Source organism: Schistocerca americana, chromosome 1 (genome assembly GCF_021461395.2).
Source record: "Schistocerca americana isolate TAMUIC-IGC-003095 chromosome 1, iqSchAmer2.1, whole genome shotgun sequence".
Taxonomy (NCBI): Eukaryota; Metazoa; Arthropoda; class Insecta; order Orthoptera; family Acrididae; genus Schistocerca; species Schistocerca americana.
This window is the reverse complement of record NC_060119.1, coordinates 190,601,562-190,625,921: the sequence shown is the minus strand read 5'-3', so window position 1 is coordinate 190,625,921 and position 24,360 is coordinate 190,601,562. Positions and strand designations below refer to the sequence as shown.

The following is a 24,360-nucleotide window of genomic DNA, read 5'->3' as shown; positions in this document are numbered from 1 at the left end:
ATAATGTAAAAATCTTTTTAAAAATAAGGATAGCAGTTATCCTTTGATACACAAAGGAAAGATTAACACTGCATGCTGAAAGCCCATTTCTGTTGTTTATCAGCTGTGAAATCCAAATCTGTTTTATCTGTCATCAATGGTGGCTGCATTCGTTTTTGGCATGACACTGTAAACATCCACTTGCCAGTCTCACGATGTGTCTTTAGTGGAAACACTTTTGCAAGTACTTGTAGCAAATTGCTGAAATGAACGCGCTCAGGCAACTTCCATAAAAAACTTGCACACGTCTCTTTTCTAATGTAAAGACCTCAGCAAGTGTTTTGAGGAAGTTACTTGCCAATGTTATTAGCTGGTGTACAAGCACTTTAATAATCCTTTGACATCAAAATTTTGATGTTATAACATGCTAAAAGTGCTGCCTCTTACAGAAAGTTGTCTTTCATTAGAGATACTACTTTTAACAATGTATTTTCTATTTTATTGGATTCATCACCAATTTTGAGATGTAGCAAGGTGGAATATCTCCACTTTTTCTCTTTTCTTTCAGGGCATGCAATACCAGGGTTGCAGTTTGGCAGGTGGACTGGGTGTGGAGCTGTGCCAGGTAGGATGGGTAGATGGGGAAAGAGGCAGGAAGCACGAGGAGAGGTTGGGGATGGATAGCTAGCAGCTCGGAGGGCGGTAATAGGTGTGCAAGACAGGAATGCAGGAGGCATGGGTCGCAACTGCACAGGATAGGCATGTGAGGCATGGATACCAGAATCAATGAGGTGCACTGCACAATGAAAATGATACAAAGATGTGAATTGGGAAGAAGTGACAAGACAGAGGTGGAAGAAACTGTCAGAGAATGTGGCAACATTCAGTCAGTGGAAGGTGATAGCAGAGGGGCTGTTGGAACAAACAATATATTGTGAGGATAACTTTCATCTACCTAGTTCAGAAAACCTGGTGTTGGAAGGAAAGATCCAGAAGGGGTGGGCAGAGAAGCAGCCTGTGAAATTGAGCATGTTGTGCACAGCGGCTTCTTGTGTCACTGGATGGTTTATTTTGTTCTTCTTGAGAGTTTGGCAGTGGCCATTCATTCTGGTGGACAGCTGGTTGTGGTCAAACCCCACATAAAATGCTGTGTAGTGATCTTTCACAAGGATAGGACCCCTGTGGCTAAGGATTGGACATGGGGGTGGCATACAGATGGCCGAGGAAGCTGTGTCAATTGGGTGGATGATGATATCACTGCAAATGCCATCCTTCATGCCCATGAACCTTGTCGCTATTCAACACTACCTCTCCCAATGTCCTCCAACTCCTAATGCACCATGTCATCCCTCATACACCTTAGTAACTACAGCTTCACACACAACTATTTCTCCTTTCATGACAAGGTACACAAAAGAGTCCATAGCACAAACATAGGCATCCACAGGGCAACCTTCTACACAACCTCGAAACACCTTCCTCTCCCATCTGCTTCCTTCGTCCTCCACAATCCAATATGCCACCCTCCTGGTCACTGACCTTCACCACTCCAATGGCTCCATCCACACTTCTGCCCCTAGTAAACCAACTAACCAGCAATAGTAGCTCCATTTTGACAGATGCCACCCCTTCTACACACACACACACACACACACACACACACACACACACACACACACACACAAATCTGCCACACAGCCTGGCCACCAGTGGATAGCATATCTACAATCACAATAATTCTCGTGCCCATTATGCTGATAGGCACTACTGTCTCAAAACAGGGTGTGCATAAAAGTTTCCCATGCCATATACTCACATATCCCTAATCCGCCCACACCCTTAATAACCAGTAGCAAAAGAATGCCGTCCTTGTCACCTAATATCATCCCAGACTGGGGCAACTGAACCTTATCATCCATCAGGGCTATGGACCATCGTGTCTATAAATGAGAAACTTCTTGCCCAGTTCTCACAACTCCTCTCATGGTATGTCTTCACCCACCAAATTACACAATATCCTGGTCTGTCCCTATTCCATAGATCCTCTCAACCTATTGCCACAAGTCATATTCCTGTGGAAGATCCAGATGCAAGATCCATGCAATTCACTCACCCAGCATCATTCTCCAGTCCTGTCACAGACTTATCCTACCCTATCAGAGGCAGGGCTACCTGTGAAAGCAGCTACGCCATAGACAAGGTCTGGTGCAATTTATGCACAGCATATTGTGTGGTACCACCAGGGCTTTGATCATCTACCATCATGCCCAGAAATGGGGGACATCCTTCCTACTCCTCCTAATTCTGTCATCCAGTCAACTTACATAGCACTCTGCTCCATACCCTGTCCACCCAGCACATTCACCTCCACTCCTATTGCAGGGTTATCACATGTCATCTGTGAAAGCAACGATGTTACACACTAGCTGTGCTGCCATGGCTGCACAGCCTTTTATTCAACCACTAGCTGCACCCCGCAGTGCTACCCACTGTTAAACAGTTACTTTTAAGGAATGCCCAGGCATGTATTTGCTCCAATCTTCTTTCAGCCCCAACTCCCCCCCCCCCCCCCCCCCAATTCGCTCTGCACATCTCCTCCACCTAATCACCAACTCTTTCCGTTCACGTCCGCCAACTTCCACACTCTCACTACCCCTCCATCTCCTCTGGCCCTTCTCTTGATCCATCCCTTCCTCCTCCCCCCTCTTCCTGCTCATCTCGTCCTGCCCCCTCTTGCTGTTCATCTTCTCCTCCCTATGTCCATTTCCTCCTCTTTCATTTGACTGTCCAGCTCCTCCTTCCCATGTCTCTGTCCATCACTTCCTTTTCCCTCTCTGTCTGCATATCTTTCCCCACGGCCCTTCTCTCTCCATGTTGCCATCCCAACAGGATGGTGGTGGTTCTTACCCCTACAGTATTTCTTTCCACATCATAACTAAAATATGTACCAAATTTGCTTGAAATTGTTCCAGGGGTTCAGGTTAAACTCTTTACCAGTGACTTTGCCCATGTATACACATGTCAAATATATTAACATGTATTTAACATATGTAACACGTATCTATACACATATTTCAGCTTTATCTATAATTGAGTTAGTATTAAAGAAGTAATAAATTAAAACATCATGCACGATGCACCAGTTTTTCACATATCTCACTGTTTATGATGTCATACCTCCTGAACTACAAGTCATAAAATGATATATTTTTCTATGTACATTCCGCAGCATATGTGGATGCTGTCTGCAAAATGTGTTGCGAACAGACTTAGTAGGACATCCTGCTCCATGTGGCAGTTTTACTGCATGAACAGGGAAAATGCAGTAAGCAATAAACATTTCTGCTTTCATCATTTTGTAGGGTATGTCAGTGAGAAAAAGTTTCATAATGGTTTGAAATTATGAGTAAAATTTGTTGCAAGTCAGTAAGTGCTCTCATTCTCATATATTGGAGGAATGAAGTATTGGTATTTGCATATTGTAGGTTACATTTCTCTTTCACCTGCAACCCCATCTCTTTGATAGATAGGTATATGTACGGTAGACTACAGGGTTATTACAAATGATTGAAGCGATTTCACAGCTCTACAATAACTTTATTATTTGAGATATTTTCACAATGCTTTGCACACACATACAAAAACTCAAAAAGTTTTTTTAGGCATTCACAAATGTTCGATATGTGCTCCTTTAGTGATTCGGCAGATATCAAGACGATAATCAAGTTCCTCCCACACTCGGTGCAGCATGTCCCCATCAATGAGTTCGAAAGCATTGTTGATGCAAGCTCGCAGTTCTGGCACATTTCTTGGTAGAGGAGGTTTAAACACTGAATCTTTCACATAACCCCACGGAAAGAAATCGCATGGGGTTAAGTCAGGAGAGCGTGGAGGCCACGACATGAATTGCTGATTATGATCTCCACCACGACCGATCCATCGGTTTTCCAATCTCCTGTTTAAGAAATGCCGAACATCATGATGGAAGTGTGGTGGAGCACCATCCTGTTGAAAGATGAAAATAGCTCCCTGCTTGCTTTATTCGTCGACTTCCGCAGGCTACGCGTGAAACTTGCCCGCACGCGTTCAACCGTTTCTTCGCTCACTGCAGGCCGACCCGTTGATTTCCCCTTACAGAGGCATCCAGAAGCTTTAAACTGCGCATACCATCGCCGAATGAAGTTAGCAGTTGGTGGATCTTTGTTGAACTTCGTCCTGAAGTGTCGTTGCCCTGTTATGACTGACTGATGTGAGTGCATTTCAAGCACGACATATGCCTTCTCGGCTCCTGTCGCCATTTTGTCTCACTGCGCTCTCGAGCGCTCTGGCGGCAGAAACCTGAAGTGCGGCTTCAGCCGAACAAAACTTTATGAGTTTTTCTACATATCTGTAGTGTGTCATGACCATATGTAAATGAATGGAGCTACAGTGAATTTATGAAATCGCTTTATTTGTAATAGCCCTGTACATGTTAAATCAGGGTTTAAGCTATCTCCATGCCAAATGTCATCCAAATCTGTCCAGCCATTTATGCCTGAAAGAATAACAAACATAGTAATACACACACACAAACTTTCACATTTATAATATATATAAGATGACCACCAACCAGTTGTTCATCAGAATGGTGGCCACTGCCAAAGTGTGGCTGAGAACAAAATTAATCATCCAGTCGCACAACATGTTCCATTTCAATGGCTGCTTCTCAACCCATACCATCTGTATCCTCCCCTCCAACACCAGCTTTTCTCAAATACACAGATGGGAGTTATGTTTGCCACACTCCTTCACTTCTGCAATCCTCCTGGTCTCAACCTCTGCTAACCCACTGTTCCCCATCTTCTACCCAACACTGTCCTGTCACCCCTTTCCAATTCATGTCACCTTCATTGTGTGCTGCACTTCAGTGGATCCATTGCCCATGCATCAACATGCCTATCCCATGCACCTGCCACCTCTCCTGTCTTCATTCCTATTTTGCACACCTGCAGCCTCCATCTAAGACACTAGTTACCCATCCCAAACCCCAAACCCTCTGCTTCCCAGCTCTTTCTCCCACTGAAATGTGAAATGTGTTTTATTCATCTCATAACGTACACAATTTCAGAACATATATGTCTGATGTACAGGAGACATGTCAAGGTTACAATTAGCTTATTTGAAATTTTGTCACACTTACAATAATACTTTGTGGAGAATTTACTTACTTAAAATTTGTCAAATTTACAGTATTTACATCTACTATACCTATCATAAATTTTTATTCCATTTTAGGGATCCAGCTCAAAGTATCACTTCATCCTTCATGAAATCTGCCATAGAGTAGTAGTAGCATTCAATTAGAAAATCATGTAACTAGCTTTTTAAAATATTTATCTTCATATTCATTATGTCACACCCTTTTATTGTGTTGTGAATTTTCATGGCTATATACTGAGGAATCTGAGCATGCAGTTTTGAGTGATGAGAGGCGAGCATAAAGTTTTCTTTATGTTTTGTGTTGTATGAGTGTTCAAAATGTTTTTTTTTTTTTTTTTTTTTAAATAGATCCACTCTGAATAGATCAGCTCTGCTGTGTAGGAAAGGAACCAGCTCACAGATGTATAGAGAGGGGACAGTTAATATTTTTAGGTCTTTAAATAATGGTCGGCACAATGTTGCGAATGATTCTTTTTTGCAACTTTAAAATTTGTGTAACATTTCCCCAGAAAATTATGCCATATCGAGTAACAGATTCAAAGTAGCTGTAGCATGCTATTTTCCTGGTGGCCATATCAGTGGCACAGGCTAAAATTTCCATTGCAAATGCAAGGCTGTTTAATTTATTTGCTTGATATTCTATATGAGAATTCCAACTCAAAGTTCTGTCTAAGTTTATTCCTAGGAACCTGACTGAGTCAAGTTCTTCAATGTTTGTTTGTTGTGAGTGATACAGATTTCTTCAGTTTTTGAATGTTTGGTTTCATTATGTGGATTTTTGAAATATTTGGACTTAAGCCATTTTGACTGAACCATGTCTCCAAGTTAGTTAACGTATTCATGAAACACTGTCGTCTATTGTCAGAATTTTCGTTGTCAATTAGGGCAGAAGTATCATCTGCAAACAAAGTTAAATGAGTATTTATATGGAGAGGCAAGTCATTCACATAGAACAGGAATAAAATTGGTCCAAGGATTCAGCCTTGAGGAACACCTTGTGATACAGTTTTCCACTCTGAGAAGTAATCTGCTCCATTTGATACGATTACTACCCTGTGTTTCCTCTCCAAGAGATATGATTCAAACCATTTCAAAGCAATATCCCGTATTCCATACCTGTTGAGTCTGAAAACAATCAGGGCATGGTTTACTGAGTTGAATGCTTTTGTAGGACTACAGAATATCATGCGACCTTAGCTTTCCTACCTAGTGATGAAGTAACTTTTTCAATAAACTCATTTATCGCATCTACTGTGTTTTTGACTTGTTGGAAGGGTAGGACGAAAATATCAAATATGCGCGAAATTCTGAATAATGTAAATGAAGCGTAGTTAGTTGTGTGTGTGTGTGTGTGTGTGTGTGGTGTACGAAGTAGGATGGGTGAATATGTTAGCAAAACTAACACTCAAAGTGTACTCATTGTACAATGGAACATGAAGTTCAACAGATGTGATTGATTTTGCGTTGTAAAGAGTGTTCCATATAGAACATACCTTTTGAAATGACAGCCATTTCTGTTGTCAAGGTGAAAACTTCTTACAAATCTGGTCAACACTAAGTAGAAACCGTTAAAAAACTCAGTGGAATGTTTGTTCACTATGGCACACTAAATAAATCAATTGTGATAAGACTGAATGATGAATTTGGGAGACATGTTTGTTTCTGGATATTTAACCTCCGGGTCACCCTCAAGTTAGTCATTCTGCAGAAAACATCACGAGTTGCAATGCTGCTGAAATTACATTTAAATCTATTTGCTGACATTCATAACAATGGGATATTCCCAGAACCAACATGCAACGAACTCTGAAAGAAGATCTCCACTTTGGGCCTAAAAAATCCAAGTGACACAGAAACTGCAACCACATAGCCACAAAAAGCATTAATCATTTGCCTATTGGGTGCTTGTGAAATGACGAATGGACAAGTTTCACCGAGAAAATAATGCTTACTCATAAGATAAACTTTCTGTTGAATGGCTTCATGAACAAGCAAAACTGCAATATTTGAGTACAAAAATCCTTGAATAATTACGGAGGGGCTATCACACCCAAAATGAGTGAGTGTATGGTATGGCATATGAACTGAGGGCATAACTGGACTTTACTACTTAGAAGATGGCACCAGAAATGCATTAACAGTGTACGGCAGTAAAACATAGGGAAAGCCTCGTTAGAGAGGCCCACCGCATGAGCATCTAGGGAAGTGAGTCCAGTGGTGGTTTCCCGTTGCCTTCCACTGGTGATGATGAAATGATAATGAGGACTACACAACACCTAGTCCCTGAGTGGAGATAATCTCCGACCCAGCCGGGAATCGAACCTGGGCCCCTCGGTGTGACAGACCCCCGCGCTGACCACTCAGCTATCGGGGGTGAACACTTTCAGTATAAAAATGACTGAAGTAAAATTTTGTCCAGTGTATATTTTGGTAGAAAATGTATGTCAAAGAATACTAATTTGGCAACACTGTAATCCTATGTATGATAAATATTTTCATCCAATACAGTATGGAAGTGTATAGAGAATTATGTTAAAATACCCAAGGTGGAGAGTTCGATTCTGGGTACTTATTTATTTATTTCTGTTTACTAATTTTGTCCTGCCAATAATACAGCAGTACACACTGTTCCTGAAAACATAAATATCCTACAATTACAGTATTTCTTAACAGTGCACATAACAATCATTCCCCAAAACTCTCTCCCAACATCCAACAAGACCCATACCATAAACTACTGTCAACCCATCCACCTGGAACCTCAATCATACAGAAATATCCGTCCCATTCAATGGCTTCACTTTCACATCCACAAGCATGTCCAATCATGCTGGGCTCTCAACCCTAGGAGTGGAAAAACTTTCTCCCTTTTTTGCTATCAATCCCTTCAAGCAAAGCCAACCTAATCACAACAATGCATGCTGTCTCTTCCAGTTCATACCACTATCCAACTGTGACTCTCCTCCTCTCCCACCTCACCATTCCCAGGTTACCTTCCAGGAATTCATAAACTTCAACTTGGCCTCACAGTCGTTCCCATACTCCCTTCCCATGAGCACAAATCTCTCAATTGTAGAAAAAACAATCACATTCAACCTGAAGACAGGCCATGATCTGATCATCGTCCCTACACACAAAGGCTCCATGACTTTTTTTATGAATCACATCAATTACCTTTCAGAAGGCATCTGCCAACTCTCTGACTACCCCAACTAAACCATGCCATAGTGATCCTGTCCCTAAAGCCCATCTACACACCTTTCTCCTGAATCCATCTCCTACCTCATGCCAATGAACTCACACACATTTTCTATATGCTTCCCAAAGCCCATGAACCCAACAATTTTGGATGCCCCATTGCAATGGATTGCTGTGCTCCCACTGAAAAATTCTCTTCACTTGTTGGCCAGCACCTCAAACCAATTGGCCACAGCCTAGCCAACACATTAAAGATGTGAACAATGTCTTTTACCATGTCTCAATAATCTCCATCCCATTAACCATCCGGATACCTATTCATCACTGTTGATGCCATCTGCCTATAAATCAGCATCCCCCTTGCCCACGGCATTTCTACTATCAAGCACTACCTCTCACAACATCCTTTCAACTCCAAACCCAAAAGCTCATTACTCATACCTGTAATTAATTACATCCTCACACATAACTATTTCTCCTTTGTGTGGGGGAGACACAAATCTGTGGAACAGCCATTGGCACCCAAACGACACTCTCCAATGCCACTCTGTTTCGGAGCCATCTAGAGTAAATATTCCTAGCCTCCCAAAATACCAAACCTTCCTGATGATGTGCTCATGATTTGGACCCAGGGCAAAGAAATCCTAACCTCATTCCTCAACAGCCTCAACATCATCTCTCCCATTCACTTCACCTGTTCTTCATCAGCCCAACATGCTGCCTTTGACCTCAGTCTCTCTGATGACTTCATCCATACTTCTCTCCCTATCAAGTTCACTAACGATTAACAGTACTTGCAATTTTGATAGGTGTCATTGCTCCCACTCCAACGGATGGCACATCTGAAGTGACACGAATTCCCTTGCCTATTACACTGAAGTTCTCACTAACTTCTTAACACACAGGTACTATCCTCCAAACCTAGTCAGCAGACAGATTTCCCATGCACACCTAATCCACCCACCATACCCGAGAACTAGCTGCAAATCAGCACCCCCATAGTCAATACCATCCAAGACTGGAACAACTGAGCCATATCATTCACCAACACTATGGACCATTGTGTCTATAAATGAGAAATATGTTATCCTGTCCTTCCAACTCCTCCTCTCATGGTATTCAATCACTCTCCAAACTACACAATATCCTGGTCATCCATATGCCATGCACACTCCCAACTCATTGCCACATGGGTCATATACCGGTGGAAGATCCAGGTGCAAGATATGTCCAATTCACCCAACCAACATTCTACTCAACTCCTGTCACAGGCTTATCCTACCATACCAGAAGCAGGGTCACATGTGAAAGCAGCCATGCCATATACCAAGTCTGATGCAATTTGTGAAAAGCATCCTCAGCAGGCATGACCACCAATGACTTGTACACCCAAATGAATGATCAATGTCAAATAGTGGCCAAGGGCAGAGTTAAGCACTCAATGGTGGAACAGGCTGCTGAGCACAACATGCTAGATATCAATGGCTGCTTCATAATCAGTGTCGTCAGGATCCTTCCTCTCATTACTCGCTCTTCTGAACTATGTACATGGGAGTTGTCCTTGCACAATCTTCCTGGATTCAGTAGTGTGTGTGTGTGTGTGTGTGTGTGTGTGTGTGTGTAGATGATTCAACATCTCTACTGTTGGGTGAATTGTTACATTTACACTAAATTATTTTCATTGTCAGAACCATCAATATTATAACCAATTATTAGTCAGATACATTCATGAAAAGTAATAATCAGTTAAGTTAAAATTACTTTTCATAGGACAAAAATAACCCCAAAAAATACCAATGTTGAGATGTTAAAAATACAGACTACATTCAGTATGAGTGGCCAGATGTAATACATCAGTAATGTGCTTAAAATTTTATAAACACACTTCCAAAGTGACATATGTTGCCTTCTAACAGATGGTCAAAGTGACCTCTCTGCATTTCCAAACATTTAGCAAATCAGTGGACCACTCTTCTCTGAGCTCATAATGCAGTTGTGTCTACAGTTACAAGAGCAGCATGGACACACACTACCAATTCTATGGCATTCATCAGCGGAGCAATATAAACATGCTCCTACCCAGAGGAAGAAATCCAGGGCATTGAGTTCAGGTGAACATTGTGTGCGGGTGTCTCTTAATGTTGAAGCCACAACCTCTGTAAACATGATTTCTGTCAATGATAATGTTAATATAGTATAGAACTTGATCCTCCTCCTCTCTTTTAATGTAGACCTTGTCTTTTTTCATATCATTCGCAGTTCATTATGGAGCTAAGAACTAAGATGTACAAATGGCTGGCTGATTCTGTCATTCAGTTACTGATAGCAACAAGAAACAATTTACAGGAATACAAGAAAACTGATACAGTAGCCATATGGGGAAGGACAAGTGGCAGAAAACAGTGGAAGGAGACACTACGGTGGAATGAAAGAGTCAAGGAGATAGTGGAAAGGAAGAAGAAGAACTCCAGACTGTGGTTCCGAGAAAGAATCGAATTAGCGAGAAAGGAATATAAGAAAAAGAACGAAGCACATAAGACAGTGGCTGAGGAGAGAAGAAAGTGGATAGAAGAATGGACAAAGATGATGGAGGAAGATGGCAGAGAGTAAGAAGTACTATTTGGAATGGTCAAAAGTAAGAGGAGAGCTTTGAGGAAGGGTGAAATAATGATAGATAAAAGTGGGAAAGAGATTAATAACAAAGAGACAATGGAGACAGTGTGGAAGGAGTACTTTGAGCACTTGCTATATCTGTATGGACTTCGAGATGATGACAATAGACTAAAGCAGGCAGAAGTAAACTCTAGTGGAGGGCAGCAGGGGGTGGAGGCTGACATGAAAAGAAATGGAAATCGCACTGGACAGGATGAACAGCAACAGGTGTGGACAAAGTAAGTGTCAAAATGGTAAAAGCAGAGGGGAGGTTGGGAAACAGCAGCTATATCTTGTGATGAAGTGGTGTGGAATGAGAAGGACGCTCCAAAAGCTTTTGAAGAGGGCACTAATTGTCCCTATATTCAAGAAAGGGAGTAGGGAGGATTGTAGAAACGTCGCACTGATACCACACCGTGCCAAGGTATATCAAAAGATCTTTGAGAGCAGAATCTGAACGAGGATTGATAACAAATTGAGAGGGTAATAGCATTGGCTTCAGACCTGCAAGATCAACTGTTGACCTCATATATGCAGTGAGGGGCTACAGGAGCACCACTATGAATTAGGGGAAGACCTTACGATAGCCTTTCTCAATACAGAAAAGGTATTTGATAGTGTCTGTAGAAGAAAGGTCTAGGAAGCAGTAAAAAAGAAGAGAGTAGAAAAAGAGTCAACAAAAGGAGTGGAGAAGATGTACAGTGGAAGCCTGAGGTGTGTAAAAGTGGGAAATGAAAGGACGGATTGGTTCCAGAAAAAAACTGGTGTGAAACAGGGCAGTGCATTGTCATCTCTCCTCTTCATTTTGGTCTCGGATGAGATACCAATTAAGATGGCAGAAAAAAACAAGATTTGTGGATGACTTGACGATCTGGGAAAATAGTGAGGATGACATTTAGTAACAGCTGGATGCTCGGGGTGGTATCGATAGCTACGATGCCACAACGTAGGTCCGCTCTGCTGGGTTGGCACTACAAGAGACACCGATGACAGCACCCTCTAGCTGGTGCTGTCGAGGTCTGCGAGCTCCGCGACTGCTTCACCCCATTTGATCAGGTGCAGACAGCCAGGACACTTCGCTTCAACTTCGCACCACCTTGAAAGTTATGTAATATGTTTGCATATGTTATCCGCTAGTAAAGGTGCCTTAACTGTATCAGCAGTACCGAGATATTAGTACCTTTTCCTGTTCCTGTTCCTTATCCACACGAAGCCCCCAGGAGGGATACAAAACTTGGGAAGAAACTGTGGGACACTATGGAATGAATGTTGATGTACACATATGTGAGATACTATTTACAAGTAGAAAGAAAGATAGATCAACTAGTTGAATAAGGATTAGAGCTGAACAGTTGAAGAAGGTGGAAAGTGTCAAGTACTTGGAAAACATGATAGAGAAAAATGGAAGAAATGTGAAACAGATCAGTGAACATGTAAAGCAGGCAGAAGTATTTCTATGAAGTTTTAGGAACTTGGTTTGCGACAAGGACATCACATTAAAAAATAAAAAAGTAATATGTAGAAGCTCCTACATCACAGTACTGATTTATGCATCTGAAACTTGGGTAATGAAGAAATGACACGTAAGCAAATTACAAGCAGATGAAATGAAATTCCTCAATAGTAGGATAGGAGTAACAAGGGGAGGCTGGACAAGGAATGAAAAGATAATGGAAATATTGAAAGAGGAAGCCTTGCAGAGCAAAATAGAAACATCAATGCTAAGATGGTATGGGAACTTAAAGAGAGGAATGAAAGAGGTTCCCGAGAAAGTACATCAAATGGAGATGTGAAGGAAATGACCAAGACGAAGGCAAAGGCAAAGGCAAAGGGATAGATGACTGAAAGGCATGGAGGAGTATGTTGAAGAAAATAGGCAAGGACTAGACAAGAGTTAGCACAGTAAGATGGTGGGAAAACAGGACTATATGGCAAGGCTTATGCTCCAAATAGACCCAGCCTAGGGTTGGAAACCGTACAAGATTATTGATGATGATCATTATAATGATGGTGGTGACAGCAAAGCTGGATCCAGACATTATAACAGTATGATTTTGAAAGATCATTATAACATAGTAGTTGACAATGCAATGGCATAAATTATTTATTCTTACCTCTTTCCCTGGTTCTGACTGCAGTGCACTTTTCAGCCATATTTCTGCATCATTAACCTCACAATTCATGTACATAATGGACCATTCTGCTCTTGGCCGATGTTTCAATCCATCATCTATTGGTACAAGGTTTAGTATGTGTTCTGTAATTGGCAAGAAATAATTTTTAAAGATGTATTTCAAATTACATTTCCCTATGTGCCAGTGAAAAAAACACGTCCAGTACAATTGTAGTGGAGCATTTTATTTCAGAGATAAAGTAATGAGCAATTAATGCATTGGTTTTGAATTGAATACTTCCATCTGGAGATGCAAAACAAGGGCAAATAACACTGTCTTTTGCTATGGATCAAGAGTGTGTATGTGTAGCTTTTTTCTTACATCAAATTAATTTATCACATTTTTGTTTTGTTTAACTCCAAAAGTGTTAACCTCATCACAGTACAGTTTGGAAGCTTAGTGCTGTGTGATAAACCTTTTGCATTTCCTTTATGTTTTCGTCTTCCTTAAAGGCAAAGAGACAAGATGAAGCGGTAGCCCATCATAGAGCCTATGCCTACCGTCATGTATTTTTTGACTTTCAGTTGTTAATAAACAGAGGATTTTTTCTGGTACCGATAGGAGGAAGGAGGGATTCACGCTCAGCGAGTGAAAGAGTGAGAAGCACGTCAATTTTTTAGCGAGTAATTGTAGACCGCCATTTTGGGGTCGCTATGAATAAGTGAGGAGTGTGGATTTCATATGTGCACCGTTTAGAAAAATACAGTATTGTTTTATTAACAGAAAGGTCGTGTGGGTTGTTATTTCAAATAGTACAATAATTACAATAACTGAAGCCCACCTGTGTACTTTGGAAAATTACGAAGATCCGATAAGCTTAATAGGAATACGGTCAAGACTTCAAAGGTGAACGCGGCGACCAAACGTAGTATTATAAAGAATGGTAAGCACAAATCTACAGCGGAGAAAGAAACTACTCCGCCCTGCAAAATAATATGAACTAATACGGACTTATTTCCAGGCATAGCTCAGCTTATTGTGCTTGTCATTCACGCCGAAAAATTAATCTCATTAATTCAATACATTTTAAAAAGCCACACATTTTATTATCATCTATTCCATTATTTTATTATACTATAGCTGCCAAAGACAATATAGGGACTTTTGTGGGAGAATTGCTCGGGGACTTACCAATAATTTCTCCCTTCATATTTCACAATATAGTTCGTGTCTTTGGACTTGTATAATAAGATGTTAACTAACTGCAACACATAACAGGACAATGTGTAAAATTAAATGGATGCTTTTTTGCACATATATTATTTTGTACATTCCATTTGCTGATACTAATTATGACCAGGCTGCTTCCCACAGTGACCCAAGTCATAAAAATGCACACCTGAACTTGAAGCTATGCGGCCTCCTAATAGCTCGAAACCTCTCTGCATGGCAAATGACATCCAGTATGAGACCTGGAACTTATGAAGTCCAAGAAGAAGATGGACTTTTCGATAATGACGACTCAGAGGAATTTTTCTCGGCCTCAAGTTCTTAAACACTGCTCCTCGTCTTGTAGGTCTTGTAACTCCTGATAGAATTAACTTCAGATTTTCAAACCACCTGTAACACAAAACATTTTCATGGAGTCCACGGTACAACAAAAATATTGCAGTGGATTGTTGTGCTTAAAATCACTCATAATCAACATGGATATTAACCCATTAGCGCCGGAATTAATTTTTTTGTGATTTTTAACAAAAATTTGTGTTATTATGTCTGTAAAAGGCATAAATTACACAACAGAGTTGTTTCGACAAAAGTCTTCACTGTCATTAGCGAGATATTTGATGTTGCCATATGGCAATGCTAGGCGCTTTCACTACCTAAATTTATATGGATTACAACTTCAACTAAAATAAGTAGGTTATTGAAATTTCTTATTACATATGCAAGTTTTGTGCAAATTTATTATTCAGTCTTTATCATACAATTGATACTTTATAACACAGTACAATTAATAATCAAAAATCAAACCTTGAACTCAGCATTATTTTACATAAAATGGGATAAAACAGTCAATACACAATCCCACATTACACTTTGAACACGTTCTCACAATAGATTTACAGTCCTTGTGCGCACACCTTTTCTTCTTCTTTCCTTCTGTATGCTGGACGAGGTGGTCAGTGTTATCAAACCTAATTGAATCTGACATGTGGCTATGGGAACATGCCCTTGATGCAGATGGTCTCCCGGCTCCTTTTGGTAAAGCTCGGTGTCTTTGCAAGTACACTGTTGCTACTTCTCTCTTGAAATCAAGCTGAGAAATAGTTTAGTTTCTTGTTTTATTATACAAAATCCAACTGTTTTGTATAGTGACATCTAACATCTATGTAAAGAGACACCAGTACCATTTCTTGCTTCTTATTGCAATGCGATAGCATGCTAGATTCTGATCCATCTGATCAGTACCTCCCATATACATATTATATTTGGCTACCAGTTTTAGTCTGGGAATCATTACAGGCTCTGAGCACTATGGGACTTAATTTCTCAGGTCATCAGTCCCCTAGGACTTAGAACTACTTAAACCTAACTAACTTAGGGACATCACACACATCCATGCCCGAGGCAGGATTCGAACCTGCGACTGCAGCGGTCGCGCAGTTCCAGACTGTAGCACCTAGAACCACTAGGGAATCATTATGTTTCGCCTCTTTTTTTTTTTTTTTTTTTTTTTTTGTTGTGAGAATCTCTTGAGTTGGCCAACTTCTTGTGCACCACATGAAGAAGAGCTCATTGTGACAACTAAGTTATCCAGTCACCACACATACAATAGTCCATCAATCTTCTCTATTTGGATCTGGGGCTCAACAAACACCTCACCTTCAATATCGTCATTATAAAGAATCTTCAGCACCTCAGCAAGCAAGAAACCTCTTCTAAAACAAAAAAGAGAAAATTCGTCCTTTTACTGAGTACAAGCGCCTAGCATTGCCATATGGCAACACCGACGTTTAAATGGCCTAAATGAACATAATTTATTTCACAGCAGGCAGTAACCTCCAAAGAATATATATTTAGAGCACAACCATACTGAAAAACCAAATTATATATTGTAAGTTACTGCGTAAAACATACTTACTCGAACTTATACTCCATTTTTCTTCGTCATTCAGCAAACAATGACTTCCAACACTGCTTACACAGTAGAATTTAAATGTATTGTTAAAACTGTTGCATTGTAGTGATCTTTACAGTCTTGCAGAATGGAATTCAGTGCTGCCAACACTCTCGCTTCGTTGATGTCGTGGAATCAACGATTTTAAAAAATGTTACAAACGTTGCCATATGGCAACTCATGGTGCAAGTGGGTTAAAGGCTGCTAAATTTACATCCCAAAAAGGAAGTAGAACCAATATGAAACTTTCAAAGACAGATCTGATTTAATATAGATGAAAAAGGCTGTTTATATGTTTTACTGCTCCAAGTTTATGCACTTCTTTCATTGTAGAAACTGGTCAGGTTTCAGTACGATTATTATTGCAATTCATTTTGACTGCAATAAATCTATCATTCTCCAAGAATTTTATGACTCCCCTTAATGTGTGATTTTATTCCAGCATTTGAAGTCATTTACTATCATATAACCTCACCTACCAGCGCCATTTTATTACAAATATTTGCTATTAAAAATTAGTGAAACAACAATACAATACAACAATAGTATTCTGACAAACAAAATATGCACTGAACATATACAGTTCCCTCCTGAATTTCAAATGTTAAATTTTTGCTAGACCTACACATGGAACATGACCTTGGTTCAAACTACAATGAATACGCAAGATATGGTATCAAAATAATGAATGTGACAAGTAACCACGTTAATCATGCTCTTTATTACTTTACTAATGCACAAATGTGGAAGTAGGGCCTGGGTAAATTGAAAGAAGTAGACATTTAGAGATTCCATTAGAAAAAGTGGTGGTGATGGACATGAGGATCCAGATGGCCTGGGTCATGAAGCAGCCACTGAAATCAAGTATGTTACATCCAGCTGCGTGTTGGGCCTCTGGGTGGTCCACTTTGCTCTTGGCCACAGTTTGGCAGTGACCATCCATCCTGGTTGACAGGTGGGGTTGGTACTCATAATGATATAAAAAGCTGTCCAGCGATAGCAGCAGGGCTGGTATATGACATGGCTGCTTTCATTGAGGGCCTGGGCTCTAATGGGGTAAGATAAATCTGTGACAGGACTGGAAGTGTTGGTTGGGTGGATTGGGGATATGATCCCTGTGGAAAGGGGCTGGATTGGTTGTTTTGAGGGAAGAGACCAAACTGCGAGGTCATCGGTCTCATTGGTTTAGGGAAGGACGGGGAAGGAAGTCGGCCGTACCCTTTCAAAGGATTCATCCCGGCATTTGCCTGGAGCGATTTAGGGAAATCACGGAAAACCTAAATCAGGATGGCCGGACGCGGGATTGAACCGTCGTCCTCCCGAATGTGAGTCCAGTGTAAAGGGGCTGGAATTGGGAGCAGCATTTGGATGGGAGGGCAATGGAACACACTTATCCCAACACACACATACCCCCATACCTCATGTGTGTTTCATCCTTTTTTCCCCACATTTTTGAGCTTTTTTTACATATCTGTGCATATTTTTACATATTTGTGTGTATTTGTGCAAATTTTTGTGTATTTGTGCAAATTTTTGCATGTCTATGTACTTCTATGGGACTTTTTCTGTTATCCACCTCGCTCACAACCATTGAACACTTTCATTTGCCCATATCCTATGTTATTTCCCCAAAGCCATCTGTGCCACAATGAACCCTAACACATCTTTCTGCACCAGTTCAGTAAAGTATCTCTCTCAATGGCTAGAACCCAATCAAATATTCTGCTCCTAAAATGCTGCCTAAACCACAGAATAGCCCCCACCCCCTCCCCCTCCCAATACAGGCTAACCACAAATATTCCTTTCTCTGGATACACCCCCCCCCCCCCCCCTCGCCCTTTTCACAGTGACCATCACCTTTTCAGATTCTGCCAGTCCATGGCCCTCACAAACCTGGTACTGCAAAAATATATCTACATGACACAGACATCCCAGAAGCCCCTTGCTCACTCTGCGAAATATTGTTACTGTGCAATCTATACTTCATACATCACATCTCTGAAATTGAATTCTTGCCTTCCAGCATCTGAAAGAGCATTCCACACAATACATACTTAAGTTACCCAACCTGATGATAACCCACTGTCACTTTGGGGCTCCACTATCCAACCTCTATCGCACCCAGAGTGTTTCTCCTTGTTGACCACTCATATCACCTGGATCCTGCCTAGCTGACCTTTTCAACTTGCAACATTCCCCAAAACATCCTACAAACACTCCACTAAATCCAGAGCCATTACACTATTCTTAACTTTTCCACCAAAATCCTTTGCCCCACAGAAACTTCAGTCCTATCCAAGACCTCACCTTCAGCCCTAGACCCAAATTTAACCATGCTGGATTTGCCAAAGATCTACTCTCCTTCTCCCAGTTCTGCAGAGGAAACACTTGTCTGTCACCAGTTGCTCCCACCAAAGCCAACCTAATTCCACTAATCCCAACATTGAAACCACCCTTTCCCAATTCACACCACCATCCAACTGCGATCCTCCCCCACCCCCTCCCCCATCTAACCATTCTCTAGTCACCTTCCAGGAATTCTTTACCTCCAACTTGCCCTCACCATCCTTCCCCAGATTCCTTCCTCAGAAATCCAACCTCCCTGTAAAATAAAAGACAGCCATAGATAGCCTGAAACAGATCCTCATCTGCAGACAAAAGTTCTACCACTGTCGTGATGAACTGCAGTGACTATAAGGTGGAAAGCATTTGCCAATTGTTTTGACTTCTCCACATATAAACTCTGCCGGAGCGGTCCTATACCAGAAGTCCGACATAACCTTAAATCTCTGCTTAAAGCCCTAGGTGCTTCCCAGAACCTTTGTGCTGAATCCATTCACCTCCTCATCCTTATGACAACTTACACACCCATTTCCTACATGCTAGCCAAAATCCTCAAACCCCACAATCCTGGACAAGTCATTGTAGTTGGTTATTCTGCCCCACTCAAAAAATTTTGGCGATTGTTGACCAACACTTCCAGCCAGCTACCAAAATCTAGCCTCCCACATCACAGACACCAATTACTACTCCACTGACTCTCCACCATTCCCACCCCTTTATTTCCTGGATCTCTATTCACTTCCTCATCCATCATACACCTTACTAACTTTATGTTAACACACAACAACTACTGCTTTCTACGGAAGGTACACAAACAAATTCACTCTCCTATGTCAAACTGTTTATGGACCATATAGAGAAAACCTTCCTAAGGTCTCCATAGCCCCACTGTGGTTCATGATAATTGATGATGATATTTATGATCCCAGCTCAGGGGCAAGACACACTACCTTCATTCCTTCAGGACCAAACACCTTCTCTCTCACCTGATTCACCCAATCCTCCTCAACCCATTGTGTCACCTTCCTAGACATTGACTTCCTCCTCTCTGATGGCCCCATCAACACCTCTGTCCAACTTAAACCCACCAACCACCAAAAGTACCTCCATTTCAACAGCTGTGAGCCCTTCCACACTATCACCCTCTCATACAGCCTGGCCACCTGGGGACAGTGTATTTGCAGTGCCAAGAACACACTTTCATATTTTGCTGAACATCTCACAAAGGCCTTCACAGACAGGCACTATCATTCAGACCTTGTTCTTAAACAGATCTCCCATGCTATATCCCCCCCCACACACACACACAATCCTCCCACCACTCCCAAAAACCATGTACAAAGGTGCACGCTCTCTGTCAGCCAATACCACCTCAAACTGGAAGAACAGAACCCCATCCTTCATCAGGGCTTTGATTATCTATCACCATTTTCAGAAATGACGGAGATCCTACCGAAGATCCTTCCCACCTCTCATAATGTGGTGTTGCGTCATCCACCCAACCTCCTAAATATCGTAGTCCATTCCTAAGCCACTTCCAATCTCAAACCCTTGTCACAGGCATCATATTCCCATGGAACACCCAGGTGCAAAAACTGCTCAATCCACCTATCCAGCACTTCCTATTCCAGTCCTTTTTTACATGCGTATCCTACCCCATCAGTGGCCAGTTATATCACATACCAGCTCTGCTGCAATCAATGCATAGCTTTTTACACTGGTATGACTACCAACCAGCTGTCCACCAGCATGGATGGCCATCGCCAAACTGTGGCCATGACAGAAGTGGACCACCCTGTGGCACAACCCTCAACTGAACATAACACACACTATTTCAATGGCTGCTTCACAACTCAGGCCATCTGGGTCCTCCCTTTCCACCATCGCCTTTTGTAAACTGCGCAGATGTGAGTTGTCTTTACAACACATTCGCTACTCCTGAAACAATTTTGGCTTCAACCTACAGGAACCTCTTGTCCTCACACCCTCCACCCAATAGTTTCTGGCCTGTCTGTCCTCACCACCTCCCAATTCACATATCCTCATCCTAATTGTGTACTGCTCTCTACCAGCACACCCACCTGTCTTTCCCCCTTCTCTGCTCCTCTTCTTTTCCCCTCTCCACTCCTTCCCTCCACCACAGCTCAATGGCACTTGTCCCACCACCATCTAATTCCTGCACACTCCGTCCGACAATGGTAAATTCTCTTCTGACCACCAGTACCCTCCTACTGCTGCCCTTTCCCCACCACACTCTGGATTGCTTTCATTTGACACATCAGTTGCATTCTGTCAGAGTGTTTGGAGACCATGGTCACAGTTGCATGAGGTATGCTTGCTTGTGTGAATAAGTGTGTGTGTGTGTGTGTGTGTGTGTGTGTGTGTGTGTGTTTTCCTTTTCTGTACAAGGATTTAGCCCAAAGCTCAGTGTCTAACAACCCTTTTGTTGCTCTTAGCTGCTACTCGACATGTGATCTTTGTGGTGAGGAGCCACCTATTCTTTTCAAAACACTATTGATAATTTATGATTTGATTTTCTACTGCTCAAATGCAGGCAGTCTCTTTCTTTTTTTTACATTAAAGCATATCACTGATTAATCAATGTTTCAGAATTATTAATGAAAGTAAAATAACTCCATAATCATTAACTCAGACTGGCAAGGAAAAGTGCTAACCAAATGTAAGATAGCAAAAGATTGGAGATTAGAAATACAATAAAAAGAATTCTAAAAGATGACTGATATAGATGTCTAAATAATATTTCAATATTTCAGTTCATACCTTAGGGTGCTTCCATACAGTACAACTATAGGACAGTCGATCTCAGAACTCCTGTTCACAACTGGTTTAGTTTCCAGGGCAATGCTTATGTTTAAATTTTGTGATCGGAAAGCTCTGAATGAATCATGTTCCTGAAACACGCAAATCAATAATCACATACCTGAAAAAACAGAGATTGATGAAATATTTGTTTCTGATACCATATTAAACAAATAATTTTAAATAATGGAAAATCCAGGTAGGAATATTCACAATGTAAGAAAAGACAGATTGCCACTTACCATAAGGAAGACATGTTAAGTTGAAGATAGGGATAATTAAAAGAACTAAGATAAAGCTTTTGGTCACAGCTTTCTTCAACGAAAGAGAAACACACATCATTCACACACACAAGCAAGCACACCACATGTGCACATGATCAGAAATTCCCCCATCTCGTGCTGGATTTCAACTATCACTTGGGATGAAAACAGCAATCTGGAGGGGGGGTGAGGAAGGGGAAGGGACAGTAGTGTACAGGTGGAGGTGGGTGGTGAGATGAATGCTGTCTGGTGGAGTTTACAGAGACTAGAATGTCAACAGGCACAACATAAGGAGATTGTGGGGCAGGGAGGTGCCGAAAAAATGAGTGGAGGAGAGGAGTGAGGAAAGATGGGTGGGTGCATTGGAAGATGATGGCAAATAAACAGGGTTGGAGACAAGAATGGGAAGGAGATGATAGGAAAGAGGAGGTGGAAGCTGTTGGGTGGAGAGAGAGAGGACAGTATGTCACTGTAGGTTGATGCCAGGATACTTACAGAAGGAGAGAATGAGTTGTATGGATAACTCAGATCTGCGCAGTTCAGAAAAGCTGGTGGAGGAAGGAAGGATCCGGATGGCTCAAGCAGTGAATCAGCCATTGAAATCAAGCAGGTTATGTTCAGCTTCGTGTTGTGCCACAGGGTGGCCTACTTTACTCTCAGTCACAGTTTGGCAGTGGCCGTTCATCCTGGTGGACAGCTGGTTGGCAGTATAAAAAGCTATGCAATGATTGTGGCAGAGATAGTAAATGGCAGCATTCACAGGTGGTCCAGCCCATGATGGAGTACAATAAACCTGTGACAGGACTGGAATAGGATGTGCTAGATGGGTGGACTGGGTCTTACAGGGATATGATCCTTCTGGCAAGGGGTTGCGATTGGGAGTGGCCTAGGGATGGACTAGGATGTTGTGGAGGTTGGATGGGTAACAGAACACTACTTCAGGAGGAGTGGGAAGTATCTCAGGTAGGATGTCCCTCATTTCAGGGCATGATGATAGGTAATCAAAGCCTTTGCAAAGGAATTGTTTCAGTTGTTCCAGTCCAGGGTGGTACTGGGTGACAAAGGTGCCAAGCCTGGTTCTTGGGAATGGTGGAATAATTGAGGATGCGAGGGGAAACAGAACGGAAGATCTGTTTGTGGACTAGATGTGGGGATAATGTGTTCCTGTGAAGGCTTTGCTGAGACAATCAGCATAGTGAGCAAAGTAGTTCTTGTTACTGCAGATATGCCATCCTCAGATAGCCAGACTGTATGGAAGGGATTTTTTGGTACGGAAGGGATGACAGCTGCCGAAATGCAGGTACTGTTGGTGGTTGGCAGGTTTAATGTGGGCAGAGGTGCAGGTGGAGCCATCACAGAGGGCAAGGTCAACATCTAGGAAGTTGGCATGCTGAGTAGAGAAGGGCTATGTGATGCAGATGGGAGAGAAGGTATTGAGATCGTGAAAGAGCAAAGATAGAATGTCTTGGCCTCGAGTCCGGATCATGAAGGTATCATTAATGAAACTGAATCACATTAGGGGTTGGTGTTTGGGAGACTAGGAAGGTCTCCTCTAGATGGCCAATAAATTGGTTGGTATAGGAAGATGCCATGTGGGTGCCCATGGCTATGCACCGGATTTTACTGTATATCTTCCCTTCAAAATAGAAGCAGTTGTGTGTTAGAATAAAGCTAGTGATGTGTATGAAGAATGAGCTGGTGGGTTTGGAGCCTGAATGACATTGGGAAAGGTAGAGTTCAATAGTGGTAACACCATGGGCATGAGGGATGTTGGTGTATAGGGAGGTGGCATCAACAATGACAAGTAGGGATCCAGGAGTTTAAGGGGTGGGGATTTCTTTGACATGGGAGGCTAGATTATGGGCAATTGGTTGGAGGTGTTTTTCAATGAGTGCTGAAATTCTTTCAGGTGGGGCACAATAACCAGCCACAATGGGGGCTACAGGATTGTTGGGTTTGTGGATTTTGAGGAACATATACAAGATGGGTGTGCTGAGTGTCACAGGGGTGAGGGTGGAAGTGGATTTATGGGAGAGGTTCTGGAAAAGACCTCAGGCTTTCAGCAGGGATTGGAGGTTGTGTTGTACTTCTGGGATGGGATCAGTGTGGCAGAATTTATAGGTGGAAGAGTCAGATAATTGGTGGAGACCTTCTGCCAGGTAGTCACTGCGATTCATAACATTGGTGGAACTGTTGTCTGCAGGTAAGATGATTAGGTCAGGATTTGTTTTGAGGTTGGGTGTGGCTATTTTTTCTTCTACTGAAAGGTTGATGTTACAAAGAAGGGATCTGGGAAAGGATAGCAAAGCTAAGTTGGAGGTAAGGAATTCCTGGAAGGTGACCAGTGGGTGGGTGGAGAGTGTGTGTGTGTGTGTGGGGGGGGGGGGGGGGCATCACAGGCAGATGGTGGTATGAACTGAGAGAGGCAGGGTTCAATGTTGGCATTAGGTTGGTTTTGGTTGGAGGGGCTGATGGCAAAGAAGTGCTGAGGGTCTCAACGAGGCCTTCACAGGCAGACACTAATCCCGTAGGTGGAAGGGGCAACTAGTTGAGGAGCACAATAAGCTGGAACATAATTTCTCAACCAAACAGATCACAACACTGGAACACA

At 42.0% G+C, this 24,360-nt stretch overlaps 1 protein-coding gene across 1 annotated transcript in view; it reads right to left on the bottom strand.

Annotated features, from left to right (window-relative positions):
• LOC124585185 (protein KIAA0100) overlaps positions 1-24,360 on the bottom strand; it is a 323,014-nt gene that overhangs the window by 103,058 nt on the left and 195,596 nt on the right. Inside the window, exons 22-24 of the mRNA XM_047131392.1 lie at positions 21,448-21,578; positions 14,542-14,762; positions 13,143-13,285 (exon numbers count right to left, since the gene is read on the bottom strand). Of these exons, the coding sequence (XP_046987348.1) occupies positions 13,143-13,285; positions 14,542-14,762; positions 21,448-21,578 (495 nt within the window). The remainder of the gene's footprint in view (positions 1-13,142; positions 13,286-14,541; positions 14,763-21,447; positions 21,579-24,360) is intronic.